General features: G+C 39.4%; 1 protein-coding gene across 1 annotated transcript in view; it reads right to left on the bottom strand.

Moving 5' to 3' along the window:
* Window positions 1–2,000: 2,000 nt before the first annotated feature.
* Window positions 2,001–14,723, bottom strand: part of LOC103713672 (hyperosmolality-gated Ca2+ permeable channel 2.1-like) — a 30,582-nt gene continuing 17,859 nt past the window's right edge. The window contains exons 9-11 of the mRNA XM_008800678.5: window positions 14,220–14,495; window positions 3,111–3,344; window positions 2,001–2,393 (exon numbers count right to left, since the gene is read on the bottom strand). Coding sequence (XP_008798900.2) covers window positions 2,112–2,393; window positions 3,111–3,344; window positions 14,220–14,495 — 792 coding nt within the window. The 3' untranslated portion in view covers window positions 2,001–2,111. The remainder of the gene's footprint in view (window positions 2,394–3,110; window positions 3,345–14,219; window positions 14,496–14,723) is intronic.

Here is a 14,723-nt window from a genome sequence, read left to right as displayed (position 1 = left end):
GCATGATGGCGTGAGAAGCGACACAGAAGGAGCACAAATCAAGCAAGATGATTGTAAGTTATAAAAGAGATTTGATCCACTTTCATAATCACCATGAGTTCCACAAGGACCAACTCCCTTCACCAAATGAATGTAGGAAGCTAGTCCATTGTAACAACTATGGATATAGGTGATTCATTGGGTCATTCTAGTACCTTCATGTTTAAAATATATTTTTATGATCTGCATTGGCAGTGCCCTTCATGATGATAGATGCATGCCTTCAGATATAAAGAAAGACATATGACTTTTCTGTTACAGAAAAAGACCCATAGATGACCCATAGTTGGAGTTGATAGGCTGAGGCATGAATTGTTTACTGGTTGGATTGTTTAGGATCTGTGTGAAAGTGTAAGAGAGTGCTTATTTATGACCGGAAAGAAGGTAGAAGTGCATGAGGAAAGCCTTTTTTGTCAATCAAAACTAAGCACTAGATAATAACATGTTAAAAAAAAGAATACTGAAGCGTTGCTAGATTCAATAACATAGCAAGGACCAAATCGCTTAGTAAGAAATATATATAGTTTGCTTTCCACATACAGGAGCATGCAGCTAATCGCTTCGTAAAAGTGGGAAACCTGTTAAAACCCATCAAGTTGCATTGAAAATTCTCACAACTCCCCCACGTTCATAAAACTTTTCTTACTCTGTTTCCCTCTTCGTCCTTTTTTTTCCCTTGTTATTTCATAAAACTTTTCTTGCTCTACATTCAAAACTCTTCATTGTCAGTCTTTTCTTTTTCGTTTTTTGGGTAATTCCAACTTAGAACAAAAATACTGATACAAAGCTATAAGCAAATCAGAAACCCACCAATCCGCCCAAGTTTACTATCTCAAAATCAGCCTGGATCATTTCAATTCCCGGTTGGAATATTGTTGGATCACAAACCTTGAGTTAAATGTCGAATATCAAAAGTCGGCCTGGTTTTTAGATACATTTTTTGTGATCGAACTAAACTTTTCAAAGCTGTCCCTTAGGATATATCTTTTACATGCATGTGATGTCCACCAACTTCATTTTTTTCATAAATAAAAAGGTTTACCAATTTTATACGACTGTCATCATCATAAAGTTTGGAACGTATGCTTCCGTCTGTTTTAATTTGCCTGTTGTCTTTCACTTTTTAATGTCTCATAAGCTTTTCCTGTTTATTTCATATGAAACCTGTCAAATCCGATTGGATCCTATGAAGAGCAAGCGAGCAGAGTTTATTAGTTCTAAAACATTTGCCTGTAACTAAAATAAAATCATCAGTCTGCGTGAGGGGTTATCATAAGAAATTACCTGACGAGAATCCTACCCGCCCCGTTTGAAATTAGGATGGGAATGGAAACTTTTGTCGCCAGAGTTTTGGATCTTGAGGAATTTAACCTGAATCTAGTCTATTTGGCCACTATCTAAACTTACTTCCACCAGCCAGCCTGAAGCAATCAGTTTTGCTTCAGGTCATCCAACAAGGATCTAATTGTACGAGGTCTGGATTCTTGTCTGTCTCCTAGAGATCCATGGATCATGGCGTACGCATATGCACTCTGAGCAAAGCCCTTAACCCGAACCTAGATGAGCTTCCCTTGTTTTTTTGGGACCAAGGGAAGGCTAGTTCTGGGTACAAAGGCAAGTAGGCTTCAGGCTGGGTGGTTTTTGACATGACTCGCCGCCACTTATCTGAACCCGACGCCATGCAAGTCCCTAAAACTCAGTATAATCTAGGAATTCTTCATTTGCCTTTTTTTGTTTTTGGCTCACAGCTTCTTTATTTACTAAAAGAGCATTTGGTTTCATAACGCCTGCTTTTGACCTTCATATTGGATAACCAACACATTCAACCCTCCCATTTGAGGCTAACTGCAGAATAATTTTTTTAGAAAAATCAACTATGTAACTTTTTATTATATAATACCTCTGAAAAAAATCTCTCAGAATTTTTTTTAGCCAAAAAAAATCTATAGGCACTAATCAGATTAAGAAACCAACTTCACAAGGGATGGAAAAAATATATATACACACAAGAAGATGAGAGCCCTCAAATAGTCAAACCACAGTGCCTAGATGACCTAAACAGGCCGTGCACTTTACTTTAATGACCTTCTGTTCTGAAGTTTTACAAGAATACTGAGCAATGAAACAGCTCTCCGCAGTCTAGAAAGTGGAAACCCAGGGAGTGTTGGGTGAGAAAAATCATTTTCCAAACCTCTAGAGCTATCTTGGCCATCGACATCACTTGGGCCTTCAATTTCTACATCACATACATCCTGTGTGTAAGGTGGAAATTGACAGTAAGCTGGATGCAGCTGTTGTTGAATTTCTTCCATCCTTCCACTCTGCTCATCTTCTATATCCATCTCAATAAGATCCTGTCATTACCAGCACCTTAATCAGAAAAGGAAATTTGCTATCCCACTGGTATCTAATTTAAGCACCAACTACTTGCCAGCCTATATTGTCAGAGAACTTGGATTATCTAATGCAACCTAATGGACAAAACCCAAAAAACAAAACAGTGCTTTAGAGAATCAATTACGCTGCTGTGACTCTATAAGAGGTAATATGACGTGAACCTATTTAAATTACTCCTTGGATTGGGAAAAGCAACTAAGCAAGTATAATAAGTTGCTTGCTGTGGGTGCCAACTAGTGCAGTTGGTAAGTCATTGGACTGTGGCACCCAATGAATTGGACTCAAGTCACGTCTACACCTGGGTGGCTGGGTAGGGGGGCACGCCCTCCCTTTTCTAAATTTTTTCTGAAAAAAAAAACTGATCAATATTCCAATCAATAAGGAGCTAACAGGATGGTATGCTCGAGAACCCTGCTGCATTTTTAGGCTATTTATAGCATGAAACCCCCCTCTTCCAGTGAATGAACAGTATCGATTACAATAAAGAACTTGGACCAGGTCTCCTTTTTCTAAATTTTTTCTGAAAAAAAAAACTGATCAGTATTCCAATCAATAAGGAGCTAACAGGATGGTATGCTAGAGAACCCTGCTGCATTTTTAGACTATTTATAGCATGAACCCCCCCTCTTTCAGTGAATGAACAGTATTGATTGCAATCAAGAACTTGGACCAACCTGTGCTGAGAAACTCTTGAATACAGGATGGAAACGCTGCCTGCAGTACTCATTAAAAAGGAGTGTAAGGATCACTAGGACAACGGTGAAGCCTGAGGCAACTGATGATTCTTTTATCCCAAAGACTCCAAGGGCAATTATCTGTGCAAGCACCAGAGAAAAGACAGTTGTGTTGTGCATAGTGGGCCACAGTAGTCCCCCAGTTTCGTATTTTGAGCAGTATACATTAAGAAGCTGCAAATTTGGCAGATCAGGAGATGCATAATTAATCTTCAGTCCATTTCAGTAATAAATGATACTCATTTGGCACAAATTGCTCAGAGAAACAAAAGCCAGCTAACAAGATCAAGTAGGCAGTTTACAATCCAAAGATTTAACTAGAGGTTGTGATGATCATTTAAAACAGATTCATGGAGAAGTAATTGGTTTCATGTGAAATTCAAAATACATTTACACTTGACTTTAGAAACACTGTCAAAATTGGGGCAATCTGCATGATGCAGAAACCTCAGTATTCATACCAGGGCAACAAAGTCTATCTCTATTGAGCTGGTAAGAGATGCATCAACCCTACACAATGACACTATCTGGCATGGTTAAAATATTAATGGGTCTAAGAAAAGGTCTTAGATCTCCAACCTTTTCCCTCCATTTTCTATTTGACTAAGGACCCTCTGCTGGTTACAGCCCATTTAATTCATCTATTATTGATTCTTGTTATCTCCTGCAGCCAAGTTATCTAAAGGTGAACTTTGGTTGCGGCATGGATTGATGTACTGCCATGTACCGCTCGGTACAGGGCATACCATACTATACCGGGTGGGTGCCGGTACAAAACTCAAGTTTGGGTCAGCACAAACCCCATACCGTCTTATACCGCCTCTACCGAGGTGTGCCGAGGTGCGTACCAACCCATATTGAAACGTCCCAAGATTAAATGAGAAAAATAGTTGGAGGGCTATTTCTATAACAGGTGCGTGCCATACCGTACCAAACCATTAAGGTACCGATACAGTACCTGGTACAGAGATTGTAGACCTTGGATAATTAGAGACCATACTAGTAAGGCCCTTAAGAGTGTCTAGATTGAATATTATTCAATGTTTTGTTCCTATGGCAGAGCTTTGTGGTGCATGGGAGGGTGTCATGGCTGTTTTTGCTATGTTTGAAGCCTCTTGCCTATGGATCAAGGGATATTCTTGTACAGTGATGTCATGGATAAAATCTAATCAGGAAACTAAAATCCCCTATCTCCCTATTCTTCATGATATCTAGAAGGCCTCACAAGGTTTATCCTATATCTCAGTTACATATGTTTATGGAGAAGACAACCAAGTTGCTGACTAGTTAACAAGGCAGTCTGCAAGTTTGCGGTTCAACTCTTTGGGACTCTTAACCACCCAAGGGAGCTGAAACCTTCTGTATGCAGATAGTTTGAGTGGTGCTTGCATGAGGGTTTTACCGCCTTTTGTACACATATATATTCATGGAGTCTCCATCAAATTTAAGGATCTAAAATTGAGTGATATGATAATCAAATGATTAAAGTAATGATGTTTCACCTATTCATTTCAAAACTAAGAAGAGAGCCACTGCCCTATAAAATAATGAATGATAGTTCTATATTCTCATACTAAATTACTTAAGTGAAACTTTAGTTTCTGAAAAAAAATATATAAAAGTGATTACGATTTATTCATCTGATTCTAGGAGAGAGGCCAACCAAAGGAGAACGAAGGCAAAGGCCACTATTTTTGAAATGCCAACCAGCTATCAACATACGCTATAAGGTATTAACAATGCTCATGACACTGATCGTGTATTAGCCTATGCCAACAGCATTGATTGGGTGCTCATATATGCTGGCTAAATTTGAAAGGAAAAGGATCAGGAGAGAGCACATCTACTTTGTACTTGCGAAAAGAATTTATAGAAAAGCGTAGGATAGAGTTGAAATTCAGAAAAGGTAAAGAGCAGCAGTAAACTATTACAATAATACTAGATAAAAGTTTTGTTAAGCCGATATAAAGATAAAATCATGTTTGTTCAAAGAATCTTAATGATATGCATATATCCACATTTTCAACTTCCAGAATTTATTTGTATATAAGCTTGGCAGCGATCTTAGTTGCACTTTGCCCCCTTTGTGTACCATGGATGTCATGGTTAAGGCATCATATTCAACCTATACACATGAAGATACATACTAACGTACGTATGCAAAACTCGAAAATGAATTGGTATCCTAAAGCTGCAAGTGTTGTCTAGTGTCCTTTAAGGTAAAATGCATGGGAGTCTAAGATTTATGACTTCTCACCAGACTTTTAGATTTTAGCAATATTTGGAAACAATACAATTTATGAGTCCTTAAATCTTAAGAAATACCTTAGCATTCAAAAGTTCAAATTTTTTCATGACCCCAAAAATTTGGATTTTGAGCTAGAGCTAAAAATCAACATTCTATTGTTAAGGAATTTAAACTGACTATTTTCTTAATAAATAATAACTAGAGGGTTGTTCCTTAATTACATATAAAGTCAAAGTAAATAGAAATAAAGGAATTCATGGAATTGGCCCACCTCATTTGCCAACCTACCTAGCCAATCAACAAATATAAGACAGAACCAACCTAGGAGGAAAAAGAGGAGTGGGTCGTTTAGATTAGATCTTTTCTATTTCATGGGATTTAAAGGTAAGTAACATTCAACCATGCTTTAGCAATTTAAGTTTACTTCTTAGTTTTGAGTCAAGTAGTCAGATTCAAGCATATGTGTGGATTTCAAATTCAAACGACATGGCCTTTTAGAAATCTTATGATTTACCTTGTAAATAACCTGTTTGCATCTCTCGAATTTAAGTTTTATTTCTTTTTTCAAATAGCTAATTCCAAGCTTAAATATTGTTCGAAAACTATTAAACCCTTGTCAGTTTTCAAAGCTTATCATTTCTTCTTATGTCTTGTAAATCTTGTATCACTTTAAAGCAAAGTACGCAGAACCGACCGAATGCCGGAGAAGACCGGTTCCGCTTAAAAAAAAAAAAAAACATGCAGACGCGTTTGGCCAGAGAGTGGCAATAAATGCCACTCTATGGCATTAAAAGCCCCCCGCGTGGGCTCGCTGCCCCGCGTGGAAAGCCCGCACGGGGAACCGTGCGCGTGCGATTCCCTGCGCGTGGACGCGCGGTTTGCACCGCAGGCGCGAGTCGGGGACGCGTTTCCCCACTCGCGCGCGCCGGGCGCGGGAGCGCTGCCCCATGCGCGGGCCTCTCCTTTTTCTTTTCCCTTTTCCTATTCTTCTTCCCGACCCTTCTCCTTCTCTCCTTTCTGAACTATCTCCTCTCCTTTCTTCCCCTCTCTCCTCTACTCTTCTCCTCACTTTCCCCCTTTCTCCTACTAGCAAAGAAGGGTCGGAACCGCACCGGAGAACGGGTGATCCTCGTCGGCCCGAGGGAGGAGGTAGGCTTCTTCTTCTCCTCTCTCTTCTTCCTCTTCTTCTTCCTCTTCTTTCTTCCTCTTCTTTCCTCTTCTTCTTCCCCGGTGCTGGTACCGGGCTTGTACCGGTGCGAACCGGACCGGTTCGCACTGGTACCAGGCTTGAACCGGTGCGCACCGGTTCGCACCGGTACTGGCAAGGAGCCGTTTACCGTACCAGTGCTGGCCGGCACCGGTACGGTATAGGCTGAACCGATCGGTTCCGACTGGTTCAGCAAACCATGCTTTAAAGCTTATCTTCTTTTAAAGTTTCAAGCCTTAGGATTATTTCTAAAACTTAGGGTTGAAATTTCAAACCCCACTATTAGCTTCTACTTTAAAGTTTTTTGTATATTGGAACCCATAAGTAGTTGCAAAGGTTTTGATTTATTCTTCTTTGAGAGTTTGCTACTATGTTAATTTGAAATTTCGTTTTGGTTTTGATATAGAAATTATGAATTATATGAGATTTTGAGTTGATATTTTGAATTATATGAATTATGGAAATATTCTTCTTTTAGAAAATTTGCATCATCTATTTTTCATCAGAGACTACAAGTGTTTGAAAGGCATTTGTGAACTTTTATTGAACCTAAAAAATATAACAAACTTGAAAAACTTATATAGCTCCCAAGCTGCAGTAGTGTATGAATGGTCTCATTTGGTGGAACAATGAGATATGAGTGGCCTCGTCCAAATTATTTGAAGATATAAGTGGCCCCATCTATTAACCAACAAGGACATAAGTGGACCTTTGGCTAGGTAGCATATGTGGTCTAGTTCAAATTATTAATGAGGATTTATATAGACTATTAGCCAAGTGGTATTTGTGGATCTCGAGACTTCATGGGGCCTCATTTAACTTATCGGTGAAGATATATGTGGCCTCACAAGTGGCCATTGCTTGGTATAATGGTAAAAAACTTGGGCTAACAGGCACAAAGGCACAGGTTGGAGTCCTGGTGTAGCAATTTTGTGCAAAGCATACCAAAGGTTTGGTCCGTCCCCACCCCCCACCTACAATCCCAAGTCATCGGGACCATAGTTGGGTAATTGCCCTTCTATATATATGGCCTCAACGGCATTAACTGTGAGGACTTATATGGTCTTATCTATGTTAGCAATGAGGAATTATATGTCCCTATCCAACTTTCCAATGAGAATATATATGTACATGGGTTTTGCTACAATGAGAGAAAAAAAGGCATCCTAGTGCACAAGGCTCCCGCCATTACGGGGTCTGGGAAGGCTCAGATTACATAGTCTTATCCCAATATACAGAGAGGTTATTTCCGTGTTTCAAACCCGTGATCCCTAAGTCACAATTGAGCAAACTTACCATTGCACCAAGGCCCACCTTCTTTATGGATTTTGTTATAATGCTTCCACAAAATTCATTACCATTTTTTCAGTTAATATGGGTAATTCATTTATTCATGGACAATCTAGGTGATTGTTTTGAAAACAAGTTGTTGCTCATTTTAATGAAAATTATCAAATGGCAAGTACAATAACTAAAATTAAAAGAGTAAGAAAATTTCAGTTCACATGCTCTATGCACCTCTCCTCTCCTATCCTATTTTAAGAACTCAATCTCCTGTTTTAATAACTCAGACCATCCCTCTCTATTGCCTCCATCTAGCATCATCCCAAAAAATCCACAACAACAACTACCCTTTACTGATCTAACATTCTCAATACCTTCGACAACACCATCGTTGATGTCATCTTCCTCTCCATCAATGGGATCATCCTCTCCTACTACTCAAATGACATTGCATTGGAGACATTGCCACCACCGAAGCTAACAGCAGCCTCTAATCTAGACCATCACAGTGTTCGGAGGTGTCAACAACTCTTCCACCCTTTGCCTCGAGGGCTCCCTCAGTTTCAGCTCTATCCACAGCAAGATCATTGCCGATGATCGTTGGCGCGACCAAGGGTGATGTTGTCCACAACACCATTGGCACCAAGATCATAGTGGAGCACAGACCGGTGTGGAAAAGATGGAAGAGGGAAGAAAGACAAGTGACGCAGATATGGAAAAGACGGAAGAGGGGAGAAAGAAATAAAAGAATAAAAATGCAACCAGTAGCAACCAGTTACCTATATTCCCACAATACCTTTATAAACCAACAATCATGATTTACTGTGACATCTGTTAAAATATAATATATGTGCCCATATATATCTATGGATATGTATATATGCATATATCTATGTATGTATATGTGTATAACCGCATCTATATTAGTGGTGAAAAAATATATGGCCTCATGGATATAATTCAACCATTATAAGAAATATAAAACTGTGGATATAAGAGTTTATCTGAGATATAAATTGTGTCTTGGTCATTTGATTTTGAACAATTATTCAACGAATTATGTGAATCAACATAAAATGGTTTCCTTGAACCTTCATTCAAAATGTCCAATAAAAATTAAATCTATCTTAAATTTTGAAGGTCATTTGTCTTCAATGAAAAATTCATTACCATGATCAAGTTTATTTGCCAAGTTGTTAGCTCACTCTACCTATTATAAAAATTTTTCAATGTGATAAGTGGAGGGGCTACAATTTACCTTTCTGAAGTGGACTTTGTGACTCAAAAGTTGCCTTTTGGATCTAGTGATTTTTTTGGTAACTGATCTAGTGATTATTGAAGCAACACCAGGAGCATAGTTTGCATTTTATTTGTATATTTGAAGGTATTGTATTGTATACAATAAAGACTATGGTTAAGTTTGTGATTATATTTATTAATAGCTACAAATTACAATAAATTTTACTTATGCCATGTTCAATCACATGGTTTCTTTTGAGGAATATTGAATTTAATATTACTTTGTCTCGACTATGATGGTCAGATCTCAAAATTTGGGGAAATTCGAGTCTTTTGGCATGGCACATCCTATTTGTCAATTAATGTAGTTTGACTTAATCTATCTGTGAAAACATTATTGTTGGCATACAATTTCACTCTTTTTTTAATCTGGTATGTTCCTTTTGAAATGTCCATAAAATTCAAGACATTATTTCATTCTAAAAAGATGTATAATGGTTGGAATAGCGAAGGATAAAAATGTAAGTCAGTCAAGTCAACAGAAAGGGCATGTAGCTAGAAACATACTATTATGGAAAGGATTGGATATGCAACATAATGAAAACTAGAGTGATTCGATGATAATGACAAGAATGCCACTAAATGTTTTAAAGAAATAGCGAGAACTAGATGAGTGCAACAATTGGGCTATGGCCTGTTTTACAGCACTTGTAAGCAATCAAATGCAAATTGGAGGTAAAAAGGAACATATTAAAAATCACGAGGAAAAGATACTAGAGAACAATTGATCTTAAAAAGGAGGAATATAAGCAAAGAATAATTGTCTGCTATTTCTATTTATCTGACGACTAATTCTATTAACCCTAAGGGTGTTTCACTAAAACTAGAAGCTATGGTCAAGAATTTCTTATGGGGCTCTTCAGATACGTCTAAAAAGGTGCATCTACTCGCTTGGGACTACGTTTGCCAACCATCCCAGAATGGTGGTCTCGGAATTCACTTTCCAGTTGCTAAGAATGAAGCAATGATGGCTAAACATGCAGCCAGATTTATGCTATTGAAGGAGGGTCTTTGGTGTCCGTTCATGAGGGTTAAATATGGTATTTGGTCTCTTTTGGCTCTTACTTCTCCACCTCAAAGTGGTTCCCCTGTTTGAAAAAACATCTGAAGTGGTTCCCCAGTTTGGAAAAAGATCTACACCTATGCTCACATTGTTTGGTCCAATCTCAAACGGTGTATCGATGATGGTGCTTCTATTGATGTGGTTTATGACCCGTGGTTATCGACCACCCCTATGGCACGCTATCCTATACCTGTTGATACTAGCTCACTTGATTGTCTTTTTGTGAGGGATCTTAAGATGGTTGATAAGAGGAGATAGAATATCCCAATAGTCCATCAATTCTTCTCAGAGGAGATGGTGAATGGAATCCTTGCCATTGCTATCCCTGGTGGTGACAGCACAGACAAATTCGGATAGGGCCTATCTTTTGGACTAAAGGTCAAGGCGTCAGACCTATACAAACTCTTTCTGCTAGACCCCCTGCAACTTGAAGCACAGATTGGGTATGGAGGATTGGCATTCATCCATGGATTGCATTATTCATGTGGAACGCAACATGGGAATGGCTCCCTTGTCGTGCCATCTTGCATCAACGTGGTCTTCATATACCACCCCATTGTGATCTCTGTCCCGGCATAGAGGAATTCATCTCTCATGTTATTCTAGGTTGTAGATTGGAGATGCAGGTATGCAGGCGAACCTCCCTTCAGAATTCGTCTACTATTCTTTCTCTCTCCCTTATTTTTCTACAGACTATTAAAGGGGTTTCTTCTAGTAGTGGATGGAGGTCTGAAGGCATCCTTATGTGTTAATAGCTTATCACATATGGTTGGCCAAAAACAAATGCATTTCAAAATGTGATTCAAAGTTCCAGATTGATTATTATGAAGGCCTATACCCAGGCTCAAGAATTCATCCAAGTGACTGCTCTGGAAGGATCTTTGACAACAGAGAAAATTTATGGCTCTTCTGTAGCAGGTTTTGCTCTTCTTGGGAGTCACCCTTCTATTTCCTCAAGATCAACTTTGATAGCAGTGTTCAGAACAAAGGTACTTATGGTGGTTCAAGCTTTTTGATCAGGAGCTCCATAGAATTATTTAAAGCTGCAGGCACAGTGGTATTTGATATTGCGGTTTCAATGGTAGAACTACAAGCAACATGGGAAGGTTTGACATGCTATAAAAATTTTGGGTGCCTCACACAATTTTTTGGGCGGGGATTCTTTGACAGTCATCAAATGGCTATTGGCCTCATCACCTCTAGAGGGTGGTTCCCACCTACTGGTACAGGATTGCTGGCAAATGATTGTCGACCTACATTCTTTTGAGGAAACACATGTTTATAGGGAAGTGAACAACGTGGCAAATTGGGTTGAGACTTATGTGGCCAATCATACAGGGACTACCCTCAGGACTTCTACTTCTACGGCCCCCACTTAGCTTTTGAATACTTTATACACTGATTATCATGGATGTATTATATAGGATAGCATAATACCAATTCACCAAAAAAGGAAAAAAAAGAATAATTGAGGCAAAATATTAGAAATAATATACATCTTGGTATATGTTCATTAAAAATTGATTTTTTTCTCTTAAAATGAAAGAACAAGGTTTAAACTTACATTTAGAGAGTGCTAATTACAAAAGAAAAGGAATAGCAAGAATCAAAATAGAACTTGAAAGTGGAATCTAAAAGTTAGGGTTTGTCGAACCACATTGGATCAGACAATTTGGTCCATACCAAACCGAACCGCCCAAGAATCGGGACAGTTCGGCCGGTCGAGACGATTCGAACCTTAAACACCTCCCAAGCTCCCCCCCACCCTTTCTATCTCTCTCTCCCTCCCTCTCCCCTCTTCCACCATGATAAGAGCTTTGAAGGTCCACTAGTATCCAACAGCGAAGGCTCCATTAATTTCCAACATTAATGCCACCATAATCGATCGAAGCTAACAGCAACGCCCTCAATTGATGCCGATGCCAACTCCGGCCACCCTTTATCGTTGTCGATGCCTACCTCTCTCTTTCTCCCTCCCTCTCCTTCTCCCTCTCCCCCTATCCCCGTCCCTCTTTCTCCCCTTCATCTTCTCTCCCCACCCCCAGTTCTCCTAGGTAGCGTTAGGATTTTCTCTCCCTCTCCCTCTCTTCCTCGCTCTCCTTCTCCCTCTCCCGTTCACCGTGGGCCCCCTCCCTCTCCCTCCCTCCCTCTCTCCTCACTCTCTTCCTTCCTCTCCTCCCTCTCCCCCCTCTCCCTCTCCCTACTTCGACTCACATCAGATCAGTATAGTACGTACCCGTACTGTCCCGAACCGACAGCTGGCTGGTACGGACCTCAATACCAATTCAACAAACCTTGTTAGAAGTAATCAATCTGAAAAATATTATCCAAGAGGTGAAGTGGAACTTGAGAGTGAATATGATTTATTCTCAAAACAAATGGCTAAACACATTAAGATAGTATGAGAGAAGCACTTGCACAAGAAAATCAAGTTCATTAAAAAATGATTTTTGCCCCTTAAAATGAAAGAACAAGGTGCAAACTTACATTTAGAGAGTGCTAATTACAGAAGAAAAGGAATAGCAAGAATCAAAATAGAACTTGGAAGTAGAATCTAGAAGTCAGGGTTCGCCGAACCACATTGGATCAGACAATTTGGTCCATACCAAACTGAACCGCCCAAGAACCAGGACAGTTCAGCCAGTCGAGATGATTCGATCCTTAAAAACCTTCCGAGCCCCCCACCCTTTCTATCTCTCTCACGTTCTCTCTCCCCTCTTCCACCATAATAGAAGCTTTGAAGCTCCACTAGTACCCAACGGCAAAGCCTCCATCAATTCCCAACATTAATGCCACCACAATTGATTGAAGTTAACATCAACGCCCTCAATTGATGCCGATGTCGATGCCGACTCCGGCGCCCTGGATCATTGTCGATGCGTACCTCTCTCTTTCTCCCTCCCTCTTCTTCTCCCTCTCCCCCCTCTCCCCGTCCCTCTTTCTCCCCTTCATCTTCTCTCCCCACCCCTAGTTCTCCTAGGTAGGGTTAGGGTTTTCTCTGCCTCCCCCATTCACCGTGGGCCCCCTTCCCTCTCCCTCTCTCCTAACTCTCTTCCTTCTCCCTCTCCCTCTCCCTACTTCGACTCACATTAGATCAGTATAGTACGTACCCATATCGTACCGAACCGATAGCTGGCTGGTCAGGATCTCAATACCAGTTCAATGAACCTTGCTAGAAGTAATCGATCTGAAAAACATTATCTAAGAGGTGAAGTGGAACTTGAGAGTGAATATGATCTATTCTCAAAACAAATGGCTAAACACATTAAGATAGTATGAGAGAAGCACTCGCACAAGAAAATCAAATAGTGGAATGCAAGGGTCCTTTGGGTGGTCAATCATAAAAGGTTGTGCTTTGAAAGATGGTGAAATTAGAATCTTGGAGGACTTTGAAGGTTATAAATTGTAAAAAAAGAAATGCTACAAAGATTTAGAGGAGTTGATAATCTCACAAAAAATTGAACTTAAGGAGGGGGAGAAAACGATACCATATTATCAACATGAGGAAGAGGAAATATAGGGTTGGATGATGTAAGACGCAAAGATAACAATATGTGAAAAATCAATGATCTGTAAGCAAAGAATCCCCTTGTGATGTTACAAACTTGTGGGCATTCTCCATCAAAGATCTATGTCCATATAGCTGATGAAGATCAACAGGTGATCATCTTAGAATAACACAGGAAAAAGAAAACATCTATCTCTTTATGCATTCAAGTGCTGCAAATAAGAATCTGCTGCAACCCCAAAAGGAAAAAATACAAAAAGCACAACTACTAACATAATTTTACGGGTTATAGATTGAAAAGAAAACAAATACCATTAGCCAAAAAAAAGGAAGTTCAAGTATGGGAAATAAAAAGTATTGTACACATTATAAAATTCTATGCACTCTAGACGTCTACATGGCTACAATTAACATAAGGTATGGTGCACACAAGCTCTCACCTGGTTGCGATACACAGCATAACCAAGCAAAAAGTACACCAGCAAGAAAGGTAATATTAATGGTGCCAGCACCGAACAAGTGAATCCAAGTAGTCCGAACAAGAGAACTCTTGGCACCTCAGTGTGATAAGGAAATGTTGGAACAGAAGCTGGGTCATCCTTCCCCCCAAATACATATTTCTTAAAGAAGTTCCAGACAAGGGAGAAGAGTTGCATTACTTCGGAAGACAAGCTTGCCCAACCTGAAGTCAGAACATAAGTGATGAAAAAGGTGGCCTGCATCCATCAAGAGGCAGATAAGTCTTTGATCAATAACTATATACAATATCAAGAAAATCGGAAAAAAAAACTTTCATGTCAACATGAAGTATAGCTGCACCAGAAAAAAATAAACAGAATAGAAGTATGAGCATCAAAAGGATCAAATTCAAAGTCATCTATCATAAGTCTCATGCAGTCAAAGAGGAAAACACTAGAGATATAAATTCCTTTCTTAATAAGGAG

This window comes from Phoenix dactylifera, chromosome 1 (genome assembly GCF_051530095.1).
Source record: "Phoenix dactylifera cultivar Ajwa chromosome 1, Ajwa_hap1_PhDact_Kaust_v1.1, whole genome shotgun sequence".
In the NCBI taxonomy this organism is placed as follows: Eukaryota; Viridiplantae; Streptophyta; class Magnoliopsida; order Arecales; family Arecaceae; genus Phoenix; species Phoenix dactylifera.
This window is presented reverse-complemented; position numbering and strand designations above follow the sequence as displayed.